This window comes from Schistocerca serialis, chromosome 12 (genome assembly GCF_023864345.2).
Source record: "Schistocerca serialis cubense isolate TAMUIC-IGC-003099 chromosome 12, iqSchSeri2.2, whole genome shotgun sequence".
NCBI classification, from domain to species: Eukaryota; Metazoa; Arthropoda; class Insecta; order Orthoptera; family Acrididae; genus Schistocerca; species Schistocerca serialis.
The window spans coordinates 148,441,364-148,457,684 of NC_064649.1; the positions used below are offsets into that span (position 1 = coordinate 148,441,364).

At 44.6% G+C, this 16,321-nt stretch overlaps 1 protein-coding gene across 1 annotated transcript in view; it reads right to left on the reverse strand.

The window, feature by feature from the left end:
* Nucleotides 1-16,321, reverse strand: part of LOC126428011 (acetylcholinesterase-like) — a 780,456-nt gene that overhangs the window by 730,122 nt on the left and 34,013 nt on the right. The window contains exon 2 of the mRNA XM_050089893.1: nucleotides 9,762-9,912. Coding sequence (XP_049945850.1) covers nucleotides 9,762-9,912 — 151 coding nt within the window. The remainder of the gene's footprint in view (nucleotides 1-9,761; nucleotides 9,913-16,321) is intronic.

The following is a 16,321-nucleotide window of genomic DNA, read 5'->3' on the forward strand; positions in this document are numbered from 1 at the left end:
CTTAACTTCTGAGGTCATCAGTCCCCTAGAACTTAGAACTATTTAAAGCTAACTAACCTAAGGACATCACACACATCCATGCCCGAGGCAGGATTCGAACCTGCGACCGTAGCGGCCGCGCGGTTCCAAACTGTAGCGCCTAGAACCGCTCGGCCACCCTGGACGGCGGTGTAAGTTGTCGTTTTAAGGCTTCTGTTTGGGCAATCATGCACCATGAATACCACTTGGCTGTAATTTGATAGGCGGATAGCTGCCACCGACGTGGTTGCCGTTAACTTTAACAGAAGGCACGTAAGACGTTTGCTTACGCGAACTGATCAGAGGGTTTTAGTTTACCATGGATAATGTTGGTTATATTTAATTTGGTGGTATTCTTTTAGAGATTTGGGAAGTTGAAAGGTTTATTCATGAAGAAACTCCCCCCCCCCCCCCCCGCCCCCACCACCATTATTTATTTTACATTAACATATGGTTTGAGTTGTGTTTAGTGCCACTACTGGCTATAGGTATAGTATGTCAATGTAAAAATTTTGGAGTTTTTCTTAAAAAAATTTTTTAAAATCCTTTAGCGTTAACGTGTACGGAAGTACCATTCCGGTTGCTAGTCGTAATTACATCCTGTTAGATGTTATACCTTGAGTATATTATTATTAAGTAACATGTGAACGCATGGAGCACATGACCATGCAGCGCCCCTACCGAGGGCGCTTCGCTGCTAGATGATTTGTTTGTCGTCAGTATCGCTAAGACTGCCTGTGTCGCAGTAGTAGTCATATGTTACTGGACACTTGTCAAGGCTGTGCGCCTGGTTGGTTAGGAAGGAGTTGAAGTTTGTGGTATGTAACTCACATGACCCGATATCTTTATCTGTAACGTTGAGACGTGTTGAGTGTGCTTTTAATATTTTTTTTTTTTTGTGAGATCTAAAATTTAAAAACCTCTCTTACACCTGCTTGATTTAGCTTCACTGATCAGGATAGTAAAAAACATGCGTATATTAAGGGAATATTCATTCACAAAGCAGGCTTATCACATTCACACAGTTCCATACTGTTCTATCCTGATTAAATTGAGCTTAACTTAAGTTCCATAAGGCAGTGAAGCAATTTCGAAGTCTCGGTGCGACGAAATTTGTCAGTCGATCTCCTGAAAACATTTGTAATAATTATTAACTTTCGGTAATCCCATGGGAAAGACCGGAGATCTGCTAGTAAGACCGTGTTAGTCCATTTATTGACAGTAATAAACTGGATATGTTGAGCGTACAAAATGGCAGGTTCGTCCAGTGTAAATCAGACGTTCCCCACTGATCCCGTGCAACACAGCGTAGTAAGCAGACACTGTCAATAATAATCAGTTAAATAATACGCGAACACACTTACTTTAGTTTAGTTCATGTATTAAATTGCTTCTCATACAGAATCTCATCAAGATTAGCTCAACAATACATACATATACATCTTCCTTCTTTCACGGCTAATCGGCAAGATCTGAATCCTTCTTTTCATAAGAGAAAACATAGAAAGCTGAGAAGCTATTCCATGGAGTGAATGCGGGCTCCAAGGAATAATAGGGCTCGACATTATTTTGCTTTGATAATCATCGTATATAAAAGTTTAGGAATCGGTAAGATAAGAAGAGATATTTCGAGATATGTACTGAGTTATATAATTTATAAAATTTCTGAAAATATCGCGGAGAGTCCGCTGCAAGAGACATTACATGCTGTTCACTTATGTTTTGTACTTTTTTGTAACAGATGTCTGAAGATGGGTGTAATTACGAAACGCGTAACAGGTTCTAATAAAATAGTCTATTGAACATCTCATGACTTTATTGCGACTGTACAGCATTGGTTGCCAATTAATAACCCCCTCTAATTTCTTCCCGTAGGTGATGATGTTTGGTTTGAGGGGCACTCAAATGCGCGGTCATCAGCGCCCGTACAAAGTCTCAATTGTTTACACAGTCCACTTTCTTCGCAGTCCAATCACAAATGATGATGATGAAATGATGAGGACAACACCAACACCCAGTCCCCGGGCAGAGAAAATCCCCAACTCGGACGGGAATCGAACCTAGGCGAGCTGCGGACTCTTCCTGTGGGGTTACATTACAGACACTCTGTATGCCTCGTCTTTACATGACTTTGGCGATCTCAACAGCAGAACTGTAGCTGTTATACCCTCCATCATCGTAGACATGCTTTGGTGCGAATGGGCTGTAAAACACCGTCTAGCCTCTAGACAGTCTCTGGATTAAAGAAAGCCCATGTAGATGCCACAAACCGGAAGTATCTATATCTGATTAGGTCATTTTTTAATACCATTTACAAATAAGGTAGTTTTCATGTGCGGCGGTGTACATCCTTTTACGATGAGATACAAACACATGGTTAGCCGACCCCACACCTGGCACGTCAGCTTCACAGGGCTGTCCTAGGCGAGCGCTAGCCCCAGCCGCGTAGCGTGCTCGACCGTGAGGGTCTATTTTGGTCGCCGCGCGGAAATATTCTAGCAGCGTGCGCGGAGCTGCCTCGCGGCCCCCGATACAACGGCCAGCCACCTCCCCTTCCCCATCTGCCACCCGCCACAAAACCGCTGACGTTATACCCAGCACAAAGCCGACCTCGGTGCGTACCTGTCCCTTCCACAGCCTCAATAAAGGCAGTAGGCGTGACTACGACACACACCAGCTTTGCGCTCTTGCAACATGAAGTTGGTCGTAGTAGTGTCCTTGTTGGTGTACTGCTGCGACATTTTTTGTTCATCATAAGTCCTGAATTACTTCTGTATTACAGTCTCTGTCTTCAGTACATGCTGCACAAACTAAACCAAACGAAGCCCAGTGATACAGAATACCTGACTGACAACGAAGTCAAATTTGGTACCAGACTGCAAAGTTTTCCTTTACAACTTCTTCTATTCCATACAAGAATTTCTATTACTATAATGTGTAAAAGGTGATGAGTACTCACGTCTGTATGCCTTCTTTATACAGGCAACGATCAGCATGTAGTCGTACTTCTTAAGTAATAGAACCCAGTACGTTGTCTTCGATGGTGAGTGTTCATCGGAGGTGAGGGTACATCTGGAGTGCCCCAGGGAAGTGTGGTAGGTCCGCTGTCGTTTTCTATCTACATAAATGATCTTTTGGATAGGGTGGATAGCAATGTGCGGCTGCTTGCTGATGATGTTGTGGTGTACGGGAAGGTGTCGTCGTTGAGTGACTGTAGGAGGATACAAGATGACTTGGACACGATTTGTGATTGGTGTAAAGAATGGTAGCTAACTCTAAATGTAGATAAATGTAAATTAATGTAGATGAATAGGAAAAAGAATCTCGTAATGTTTGAATACTCCATTAATAGTGTAGCGATACACAGTCACGTCGATAAAATATTTGGGCGTAACAGTGCAGAGCGATATGATGTGGGACGAGCATGTAATGGAAGTTGTGGAGAAGGCGGACAGTCATCTTCGGTTCATTGGTAGAATTTTGGGAAGATGTGGTTCATCTGTAAAGGAGACCGCTTATAAAACACTAATACGACCTATTCTTGAGTACTGCTCGAGCGTTTGGGATCCCTACAGGTCTTGAGGGAGGACATAGAAGCAATTCGGAGGCGGGCTGCTAGATTTGTTACTGGTAGGTTTGATCATCACGCGAGTGTTACGGAAATGCTTCAGGAAGTCGGGTGGGAGTCCCTGGAGGAAAGGAGGCGTTCTTTTCGTGAATCGCTACAGAGGAAATTTAGAGAACCAGCATTTGAGGCTGACTGCAGTACAATTTTACTGCCGCCGACTTACATTTCGCGGAAAGACCATAAAGATAAGATAAAAGAGATTAGGGCTCGTACAGAGGCATATAGGCAGTCATTTTTCCGTCGTTCTGTTTGGGAGTGGAACAGGGAGAGAAGATGCTAGTTGTGGTACGAGGTACCCTCCGCCACGCACCGAATGGTGGATTGCGGAGTATGTATGTAGATGTATTTACGAAGTAATTTGTGATGTGCATGTAAAATGAATCGTTCCACATCACTATGATTTCTGGGGAAATGACCCACGGAACATAAAACAAACAAATTAATTAAGCCTTTACTGCTCCCTGGAAATCATTCCCTGATGTCTTGTCATGCTGTCCCTTCTTCTTTTCAGTGTTTTCGATACGTTCCTCTCCTCACCCATTCTGCAGGGAACCTCCACGTCTCTTAACAAATCAGTCCACCTAATTTTCAACATACTTCTACAGCATCACATCTCAAATGCTTCGAATTTTCTCTTTTGTGTTTGTGCAACGAGCCGTCATCCACTACCTTACAGCGCTGTGCTCCAAATATACATTCTCACAGAGTTCTTCCGCAAATTAATGCCGATGTTTGATACTAGTACGCCATGAATGTCAGTTTGCTTGCACTAGTTCGAAAACTCGTCGTTAGTCTGAGGACGAAAATTTTCGCTGAGGAAAATTTTAAAGTAATTTCCGTTATGACTGTCATTTCCTTAGATTTCTATTTTTAATTATGACGCGCCATTCTTTGCTTTAGTTTAATTTGTCATTGTATCCGTTCTATGGATGTAAGAACATTTGTCACATCTGCCATGTTCGAGGGTTTATTCTAAATTACCAGTTCTCAACAACTGTGACTGTTTAAGATGATTGTGAAAGAATTATCCCTTACTTACTTATTGTTTAAGAGGTGTTTTGTTCTCGTGTATTTTTTAGTTGTTGCTGGCACTGATTCCTTGGGGTAGCAATAACTGAAACTTTTGTCATGTCAGTCTATGGTTAAAATTTAAAAAGGCATATTCTTGTTTAACAGCCGCTTATGTTCAAAGGTATTTGGTGATTACTGTATTTTATTCTGTGCTATCAAGCGCACTGTAAATAAATGTGATCACTGGAAGATGATGCAATAATTGTGGACCCATCCTTCTACGTGAGTCTTTTCCTACCCCAGCCTTTATCTTGAGGTTTCAGTGATCTCACATATCACTTTTGAGATACAATATCCGAATGAAGTTGCTAAACTTTTAGCATCAGTGTGTCATTGGCCGCTGACAGAGCGAAGTGTTCCAAGCAACTGGAAAAAAAGCACAGGCCAGTCCCGGCTTTACAATACCTCGTCCAACACATGTACAAACGACACGCGTGTATCTGTGACGCCAGTCGGAACAATTTTAGAACACGTTTTTCGCTCGCGCATTGAGACATTTCCGGATACCGAAATTCTCCTCTGTAGAAATGAACATAGCTTCCGTAAACAGCGATCGTGTGGAATCTACTTCACTTTCAAAAATGGTTCAAATGGCTCTGAGCACTAGGGGACTAAACATCTATGGTCATCAGTCCCCTAGAACTTAGAACTACTTAAACCTAACTAACCTAAGGACATCACACACATTCATGCCCGAGGCAGGATTCGAACCTGTGACCGTAGCAGTCGCGCGGTTCCGGACTGAGCGCCTAGAACCGCAAGACCACCGCAGCCGGCTACTTCACTTTGTTCGTCCAAAGAAACCCAGCAGGCTCTATAAACTAGCCTGAGATTGATGTCATGCTCATTCACTTCCAGAAGCCGTTCGATACAGTTCCACTTCGTCGCCTAGTGAAAAAAATACGAGGGTACCAAATACCAAATCATCCGAGTGACAGCTCCTAGCAAGAAGAGAACAATGACAACGCATCACTCTAACGGATATATGTTTTCAGAGGTGAGGGTAACTTTTGTGAGCTCTAAGTGAATGTTGTAAGACCTTTAACTTATATATTAACTATTCCTGCGTCTTTTCTCACTTATGTATTCGACACATGTATTGCAGATCTCACCTGATCCATCATCTTTATGCCCACCTTTTCCTCCCGACATCTTTCTGTCCACCTCGTCCTCAAACTAATCTGTCCACTCCTTCTACGTCTACATCTACATCCATACCCCGCAAGCCACCTGACGGTGTGTGGCGGAGCGCACCTTGAGTACCTCTACCGGTTCTCCCTTCTATTCCAGTCTCGTATTGTTCGTGGAAAGAAGGATTGTCGGTATGCTTCTGTGTGGGCTCTAATCTCTCTGATTTTATCCTCATGGTCTCTTCGCGAGATATACGTAGGAGGGAGCAATATACTGCTTGACTCCTCGGTGAAGGTATGTTCTCGAAACTTCTACAAAAGCCCGTATCGAGCTACTGAGCGTCTCTCCTGCAGAGTCTTCCACTGGAGTTTACCTATCATCTCCGTAACGCTTTCGCGATTACTAAATGATCCTGTAACGAAGTGCGCTGCTCTCCGTTGGATCTTCTCTCTCTCTTCTATCGACCCTATCTGGTACGGATCCCACACTGCTGAGCAGTATTCAAGCAGTGGGCGAACAAGCCTACTGTATTCTACTTCCTTTGTCTTCGGATTGCATTTCCTTGGGATTCTTCCAATGAATCTCAGTTTGGCGTCTGCTTTACCGACGATCAACTTTATATGACCATTCCATTTTAAATCACTCCTAATGCCTACTCCTAGATAATTTATAGAATTAATTGCTTCCAGTTGCTGACTTGCTATATGGTAGCTAAATGATAAGGGATCTTTCTTTCTATGTATTCGCAGCACATTGCACTTGTCTACATTGAGATTCAGTTGCCATTCCCTGCACCATGCATCAATTCGCTGCAGATCCTCCTGCATTTCAGTGCAATTTTCCATTGTTACAACCTCTCGATATACCACAGCATCATCCACAAAGAGCCTCAGTGAACTTCCGATGTTATCCACCAGGTCATTTTTGTATATTCCAGCCACTCTCTCTGCCTTTTCATCTAACACTCTCTTCCCATCTCCTCCACCCCCGCTTTGTCAATTTACTCATGCTCCCTCTCTCTCCATCTTCTCCTCCACCATCTCTCCACCCATCATTTCCTTATCCCCCCTCTCTCCATCTACCACTCCTTCCTCTTTTCCTGTCCACGTGCTACTCTTTCCTTTTTCGCTGTCCTCTTCATCCATTCTTCTCTCACTGTGTACATCTCCTCTTCCCCCTCACTGTATTTCTCTTCCTCCCTCCACCTCCTGCTACCCTCAGCTCCCTACAGATCTCCTCTGCTCCTCCTTCTCCCCCTCCCCCTCCTCCCCACCCCTCCGTATCAATATGCTCCTGGCCCCTTTGTTCATCTGCTCCTGCCACATTTCTGCATCCCTCCCCTTACACTACCTCTCTCCCAACCTATCCCCTCATGCTCCCTCCATCATCCCACCATCTAACCATCTCACTCTTCCCCCAGCCTTGCCCATCTGCACATGTACTCACTGCGAAACAAGTTAAAAAGCAGATAAATGCTACAGGAACACAAAATGCTTGTGCAGGGCAGCCTACATGCCGAGGGCTGGAGAACTGTTTCTTGGACCAAATGAGCCGGCTGCCCTACAAAGCAGGTCGATAAGGCAGACCAAAACTACTCCAACACCTACTGTCATGGACGACAGCCTACATGGCTGCGGTTGAAAAAACATATATTTACCAGTATATCTGCTCCTATTCAAGGTAGGAGTTTCTAAGCCCCACAGTGCTAATACTGGCCAAGTTTCCTGTTTGCATACCAGATTTGATTGAAAACGATCCAGGGATTTGGGAGGGGATGCTACTTTATATACTACCAAGTGGGTAACGACAAAAGTTCCGAAAGACTTTTCACTGATGATGCAGTTGTATGCAGAGAAGTGGCAATGTTAGAAAACTGTGGCAGAATGCAGGAAAACCTGCAGATCGACTCCTGGCACAGGGCTTGGCAGTTCATCCTCACCATAAACAAATATTATGTATTGCCTTTAAGCAGACAGAAAAACGTATTAATATGTGATTACAGGTGTGCAGAACACTCACTGCATGCAGTCACATTAGTTAAAGGTCTTTTGATCAGGACTTTAATACTGTTCACCAGTCTGGGATCCAAACAAAACGGGATTGGTGTGATGCCTATCGAGTTCCGGTATCAATCGCTATAAGAGAGGCATTTTGCATCACAGTGTAGTTTCCTGTAAAAGTCGCGAGAGCGTATGTTCGTAGACGACTCAAACAATACGTTGCTTCCTCCTACGTATATCACGCGAAAAGAACGTGACAGTACAATTATAGGGATTGAAGCTCACAAAGAGGCTAACCAGCGGTTGTTCTTCCTGCATGCTGGAACTGGAAGGTGGGAAAGTGACAGAGGTACAGAAAGTACCCTCCGCCAAATACCGTACGGTGGTTTCGCGGAGTGCAGGTGTCACGTTGCGAAAGTCGACGAGCTGCAAGCGTAGGTTCAGATGCACGCACCGTGTGTGGATGGCTTTAGAGCTTACAAGGGAACTTCCCCATCGCAACCCCCTCAGATTTAGTTATAAGTTGCCACAGTGGATAGAACTTGAAAAACTGAACACAGATCAATCGAGAAAACAGGAAGAAGTTGTGTGGAACTATGAAAAAAAAATAAGCAAGATATACAAACTGAGTAGTCCATGCGCCAAATGGGCAACACCAAGGACAATGGGAGTCAAGGAGCGCCGTGATCCCGTGGTTAGCGTGAGCAGCTGTGGAACGAGAGGTCCTTCGTTCAAGTCTTCCCTCGAGTGGAAAGTTTAATTTTTTATTTTCAGACAATTATCAAAGTTCAGGCACTCACACATAATCAACTTCGCTCCCCAAAATTCCAGGACATGTACAGATTTGCTTGGCCATATGCAGGATTTGACGGTCTGCACTCGAAAAAATTTCAAAACGTTAAAAACACATTTTTTGACAGAGCACAGAGAAAACTGTGCGACTGTGAAACTGTTGCATTCATTTGTTGCAGTTTATGTGACAAACTCCTATGTTTTCATCACTTTTTTAGGAGTGATTATCACATCCACAAGAAAATCTAAATCGGGGAAGGTAGAAGAATCTTTTTACCCATTCGCCAAGTGTACAAGTTAAGTGGGTCGACGACATATTCCTGTCATGTGACACAGATGCCGTCACCAGTGTCGTATAGAATATATCAGACGTGTTTTCCTCTGGAGCAATCGGTTGACCTATGACCTTGCGATCAAATGTTTTCGGTTCCCATTGGAGAGGCTGTCCTTCCGTCTACTAATCGCACGGTTTTGCGGTGCGGTCGCAAAACAGACACTAAACTTATTACAGTGAACAGAGACGTCAATGAACGAACGGACAGATCATAACTTTGTGAAAATAAAGAAAGTAAACTTTTCACTCTTTTTTTTTTTCTAAATCTCGAAGCCGGCCGGGAAACGAACCCGGGACTGCTGCATGGGAGGCAAGCATGTTTCCACTTTTTTTGTTTTGTTTTATCCATGCTTTTTTTTAATTCACAAAATTGTACACTGTCACACAACGCATTAATATATACAGTAATTGTTCTTTTTTTTTAAGGATGGTCAGGGCGTGGTACACGCCGCACTAGCAGTGGGGTCACTTTAGGGGAGACTTGAACCAAGGACCTCTCGTTCCGCAGCTGCTCACGCTAACCACGGGACCACGGCGCTCCTGATCTCACATTATCCTTGATGTTCCTTATGCTGCGCATGGACTACTCAGTTTGTATATTTTGCTTATTTTTTCATAGTTCCACACAACTTCTTCCTGTTTTCTCGATTGATCTGTGTTCAGTTTTTCAAGGCCTACCCACTGTGCCAACTTACAACTAAATCTGAGGGGGGTGCGATGGGGAGGTTCCCTTGTTAGAAGTTTGTGAGTGAGCGAGCTGAGACAAGTTTGTGGTGCGTGTACTCACCGGGGAAGTACTCGTAGCGCTCCTGGAAGCAGGAGTTGGGCATGGCGGTGGCGTCGAGCACGCCGTGCCACGGGTCCACGGGGACGGGCCGGCGGTAGCGCAGCGGGCCCAGCGGCGGCTTCGCGAACGGGATGCCCGTGAAGATGTGCACCTGCAACCGAAACGCCGACACTGCTTTCAGCAAAGTAGCAACGGCTCAAAAACTGGAATATAGCTAACAACAAACAAACGGAAATGCCGAGTGGCTAGGGCCTCCCGTCGGGTAGACCGTTCGCCTGGTGCAAGTCTTTCGAGTTGACGCCACTTCGGCGACTTGCGTGTCGACGGGGATGAAATGATGATGATTAGGACAACACAGCACCCAGTCCCTGAGCGGAGAAAATGTCGGACCCAGCCGGGAATCGAACCCGGGCCGTTAGGTACGACATTCCGTCGCGCTGACCATTCAGCTACCAGGGGCGGATCTTTTCTGGTTAAACTGACTGCAAGGAAGAAACCAAAACAGCACATACAACGATGATCCGAAACATTGTGACCACGTATTTAATAGCGTGTTGTTCCTCTTCTGAGACGCAGCACAGCGCAGATTGTGCTTGACATGGATTCTACAAGCCCTCGACAGGATTTCAGAAGAATGTGGAACCACATGCCTACGCACCGGACAGCCAGTCCCCGCAAATCACGGGATGCTGTTTTACGGTCGAGCAGCTGGATTACGATATGTGTTCCAGAGGGTACAGATGAGGCACATTTTCTGGGCAAGACATCAATGTGAGTTCACTGCAATGCCCCTCAAACCATTTTAGCACGCTTCTGACTTTGCAACTCGGACGCCGGCCGCTGTGGCCGAGAGGTTCTAGGCGCTTCAGTCCGGAACCGCGCTGCTGCTGCTGCTGCTGTCGCAGGTTCGAATCCTGCCTCGGGCATGGATGTGTGTGATGTCCTTAGGTTTAAGTAGTTCCAAGTCTAGGGGACTGATGACCACAGCAGTCCCATAGACTTGGTCTGAAGTCCCATAGTGCTCAGAGCCGTTTGAACCATTTGTTCACCCCTCCCTCCCCCCCCCCCCCCCGTGCCACTGATACTGATTGTGGTTTATTGTCAACCAATCCGTGATTGGGAACTGAAGATGCTTAAAATTAATGGGCAAACAAGTTACGGTCGTTAGTATATGGCTTATGAGGGAGACCTCTGCAGCTGATGGATCTATGAGGATAACAGCTTCAATTGCGGTATCTAGCGTAGATTTAATCCAGAAATTGGTAAGATTACAACATTTGATTCGATTCTGATCCCGCAGAAGTACTTTAAACGTAAACCGATTTGCCATAAATACATCTTTTCTGGTAATGGAAATGCCGTATGGCTAGGACCTCCCGTCGGGTAGACCGTTCGCCTGGTGCAAGTCTTTCCAGCTGACGTCACTTCGGCGATTTGCGTGTCGACGGGGATGAAATGACGATGATAAGGACCACACAACACGCTGTCGCTGAGCGGAGGAAACCTCCGACTCAGCCGGGAATCGAACTCGGGCCGTTAGGTATGACATTCCGTCGCCCTGACCACTCAGCTACCAGGAGCGGACCAAATAACAAATAAGCTCAGCAGATCAAACTAATTAGCACGTTAGAAAATTCATATTTACCGGTGTCCAAAATTAAAGCAACAAACCGCTGTTTCCGCGTCCTGTTCGTCTTACAAGGGGACGGCACGACAGTGGGGTCCGGGATTTGTCCGAAATTTTGTGTGGTGAAGGAGGACCCCTAACACCTCACGTGGTTAAAATACTAGGACGCACTACTCGGAAAATCCCGGGAAAAATCAATCCAAAGTTTCTTACATGCCTTATGAGTATAAAATGTTAGTCCATTGCCGACCCGCCGTCTGGCCTTTATGCCGGCACTGTAACTCAGCGTGTTCGGTCAGAGGGTTAGCTGCCCTCTGTAATAAAAAAAAACTGAGTTAATGGATCAACGACGAACTGAAACAAGTGTCTTGCGACGTCCGCCCCGAGCAGATTAAAAAAAAAAGTGGTTAGCGTCCAAGCCCCGTAATCGCAGGTCGTCGGATCGAGTCGCGTTCGTCACTTTTTCGCCGGCATGGTAGCTCAGCGTGTTCGGGCAGAGGGTTAGCTGCCCTCTGTAATAAAAAACTGAGTTAATCGATCAACAACGAACTTAAACGGATGTCTTACGACGTCCGCCCCGAGCAGATGCAACGAACAAAAGCGAACAAAATCAGATTTAAAAAAACATGGTTAGCGCTCAGACCCTTACGGCAGAGGTCTCGGGTTCGATTCCTCGTCGGCACTTTTTTTTTTCTTCTGTTGCTTGCAAAAGTGCAGCGCATTGTTACAGGAGAATCGTGAAATTAATTCCCGGGAAGATTGTATAAAAATTCATTCTATAATTCACCATCTATTATCGTCACCAACATTCCGAGACATGATTCAATATGCCTGGTTTGCCTCAAAATTATCAGAAACGCAAAACATTTTCGTAAATGTTAATGGGGCATGTCTTTATAGAGACTTATTGCAAACGCCCTGTGATTGTAAAAAATCCGCTTTCATATGTTGCGCAAGATTTCGCAAAAATTATTGCTTTGTTCGTTTTTACGATAATTACCACTGCGGTTCTTGTTTATAATTATTATATGTATAAAAACTGAATGTTTCTCAATCGCCTTTGTTATTCTGATTAAAAACCCAATGTTTCTCCTCATATAATTTACAATAAAAAATGGAAAACCCACCGCCATGAATTGTGTTGTTGGACAAAAAGAAAATAATTTTTATTCAATAATGTAACTAATTTGTTGAAGATAATGTAGGTTTGGGAAACTTTCTGAATAATTGGTGGAATAACAAAAGAAAATGAAACAGAAGAAAAAAAGTGCCAGAGGAGGAATAGAACCAGAGATCTCTGGCATAAGGGTCCGAGCCCTCTAAACATCTAGACCAGAGGGCGGCTCGGCAATGGACTAACATTTTATACTCATACGGCACCTAAGAAACTTTGGATCGATTTTTCACGGGATTTTCCGGGTAGTGCGTCCTAATATTTTAACCACGTTAGCTGTTACGGGTCCTCTTTCACCACACGAAATTTCGGACAAATCCCCGACCCCACGGTCGTGCCGTCCTCTTGTTAGTCAAAATATAGCCATACCAGCTGTCAACATGTGTCCGTAAGATCGTGTTCCGCATGGAAGATAGCGTTCTGGTCAACAGACAACCAGGCCAGCGATGACGTCAGGACACCCATCAAACGGGGTAGTATTTGTCAGGTAGTTCCACATCCGCAATCGCTGTGTACACAGTACAGACCGTACAGTATGGCACAGAGAAGACGCCTACCACACACTTTGCGGTTGAGAGGCATAGGAAGCATGGAAGCAGGACAGTCGCTAGCCTGTGTCGCCTGGGGGCTTAATGTGAACCGTTCTGTTCACTCTCGGATGTGGCGACAGTTTATGAACACCGAAACTGTATCACGAAGACCAGAGCAGGGCCGACGACGTGTGACATCAGGGAGAGAAGTACCGCCTTAGTACTGCACAACAGCAGGCATCTGACCTCGCAGCATACACTGGACGTGTTGTGGCGAGGCGAACAGTATGCAGAAAGTTTCGGAAGAGTGGCCTTTGTTGTTGGAGACCTGCTGTATGTCTACCTCTGACGCGTCTTTCCAGAAGGGAACGTCTAGTCGTCCACATGCCAACTGGACGTTCGAACAGTGAGCCAATGTTATTTTTCACAGATGAGTCCCGATTTGGTCTAGAGAGTGATTCTCGACGGATTCGTATCTGGACGGAATTTGGAACACGATTTCAGGATCCAAACATTGTGTAAGGAGACCGATATCTGGGAGTATCTGTGATGGTGTCGGCAGGGATTATGTTGACCACTCGAACAGCTATGCATGTAATTGTCATTCGGCACAGTTGCCTTTATTGTTGGAGACAAGCTGTATATCTACCTCTAACGCATCTTCTCAGAAGGGAACGTCTAGAGTGGAGTCGTCAACATGCCACCTGGATGTTCGAACAGTGAGCCAATGTTTTTTCCCCGATTGCGAATGGGGAAGCTTTTACTGGTATCAGGTATCGTGAGGAACTCATGTGCGGTTGTTGCGCCTGCTGTGGGTCCAGACTTCGTACTGATGCGCAATAATGCACAACCTCATACAGCACAGATGGTTAACGTTTTTTTGGAAATGGAAGATCTTGCATGCATGGCACGGCCTGCTCGCTCTCCCGATTTGAATCCCATAGAGCGTGTCTGGGATGCACTAGGGAGACGGGTTGCGTGACGTCAGCTTCCACCAACCACCCTCCAAGACTTTCGAGCAGCTCTGCAGGAAGAATGAGCCTTATTGCCTCAATATGAGACTGATGTCATCTTTCACAGCAAACCGCGTCGTTGTTTGGTCTATGTTTGATGCCAGAGGTGATCACACCCCCTTTTTTTGGAGGGGGAGGGGGCGGGAAATCATCAACACACCGCGAATTCCTCTCCTGTGCCAATCTCTTCTCTCCGAGTAGCAACTGCAACCTACGTCCTCAGTTGTTTGCTGGATGTATTCCAATCTGTCTTCCTCTACAGTTCCTGCCCTCTACAGCTCCCTGTAGTGCCATGGAAGTCGTTCCCTGACGTCTTAACAGGTATCCTATCATCCTGTCCCTTCTCCTTGTCAGTCTTTTCTACATGTTTCTTGCCTCTCCGATTCTGCGCAGAATCTCCTCATTCCTTACCTTATCACTCCATATAATTTTCAACATTCGTCCGTACCACCACATCTCAAATGCTTCTATTCTCTTCTGTTCCGGTTTCACCACAGTCCATGTTTAACCTTCATACAATGCTGTGCTCCAAGCTTTCAATCTCAGAAATTTCTTCCTCAAATTAAGGCCTATGGTTGATACTAGTAGACTTCTCTTGACCAGGAATTCTATTTTTGCCAGTGCTAGTCTGCTTTTGATATCTTCCCTGCTCCGTCTGTCATTGGCTATTTTGCTGCCTAGGTAGCAGAATTCCTTAATCTCATCTACTTAGAGACCATTAATCCTGATGTTAAGTGTCTCGCTGTTCTCATTTCTGCTACTTCTCATTACTTTCGTCTTCCTTTGATTTCATCTCAATCCATATTCTGTACTCATTAGATTCTTCATCTGCTGAAGCAGATTATGTAATTCTTCTTCACTTTCACTCAGGATAACAATGTCATCAGTGAATCGTATCATTGACATCCTTTCACCTTGAATTCTAATTGTACTCCTGAACTTTTCTTTTATTTCCATCATTGCTTTTTCGATGTACGGATTGAACAGTACGGGCGAAAGACTACATCCCTGTCTTACACCCTTTTTAATCCGAGCACTTCGTTCTTGGTCGTCCACTCTTATTATTCCCTGCTGTCTCTTGTACATATTGTATATTACCCTTATTTTTCTCAGAATTTCGATCATTTTGCACCATTTTACATTGTCGAAGGCATTTTCCAGGTCGACAAATCCAATGAACGTGTCTTGATTTTCTTTAGTCTTGCTTCCATTGTTAACCGAACGTCAGAATTGCCTCTCTCGTGCCTTTACTTTTTCTAAAGCCAAACTGATCGTCATCTATGATATCCTCGATTTTGTTTCCCATTCTTCTGTATATTATTCTTGTCACCAACTTAGGTGCATGAGCTGTTAAGCTGATTGTGCGATAATTCTCTTTTCCGAAAGTCATATGGTATGTCGCCAGACACATACATTCCACACACTAACATGAATAGCCGTTTTGTTGTCACTTCCACTAATGATTTTAGAAATTCTGATGGAATGTTACCTATGCCTTCTGCCTTATTTGATCTTAAGTCCTCCAAAGCTCTTTTAAATTCTGATTCTAATACTAGATCCCCTACCTCTTCTAAATCGACTCCTGTTTCTCCTTCTATCACATCAGACAAATATTCACCCTAATAGAGGCTTTCAATGTACTCTTTCCTCCTATCTGCTCTCTCCTCTACATTTAACAGTGGAATTCCCGTTGCACTCTTAATGTTACCATCCTTGCTTTTAATGTCACCGAAGGTTGTTTTGACTTTTGTATGCTGAGTCGGTACTTCCGACAGTAATTTCTTTTTCGACTTCTTCACATTTTTCTTGGAGCCATTTCGTCTCAGCTTCCCTGCACTTCCTATTTATTTCATTCCTCAGCGACTTGTATTACTGTATTCCTGAGTCTCCCGAAACAATTTTGTACTTCCTTGTTTCATCCATCAACTGAAGTAAATTTTCTGTTACCCATAGTTTCTTCGCAGTTAGCTACTTTGTTTAACCTATATTTTCCTCCCCAACTTCTGTTTTCGCCATTCCTGTTCAACTGCACAGCCTACTGAGCTATTCCTTATTGCTGTATCTATAGCATTAGAGAACTTCAAGCGTATCTCGTCATTCTTTAGTGCTTCTGTATCCCACTTCTTTGCGTATTGATTCTTCCTGAGTAATGCCTTAAACGTCAGCCTACTACTCATCACTACTACATTGTGATATGGGTTTGTATCTGCTGCTGG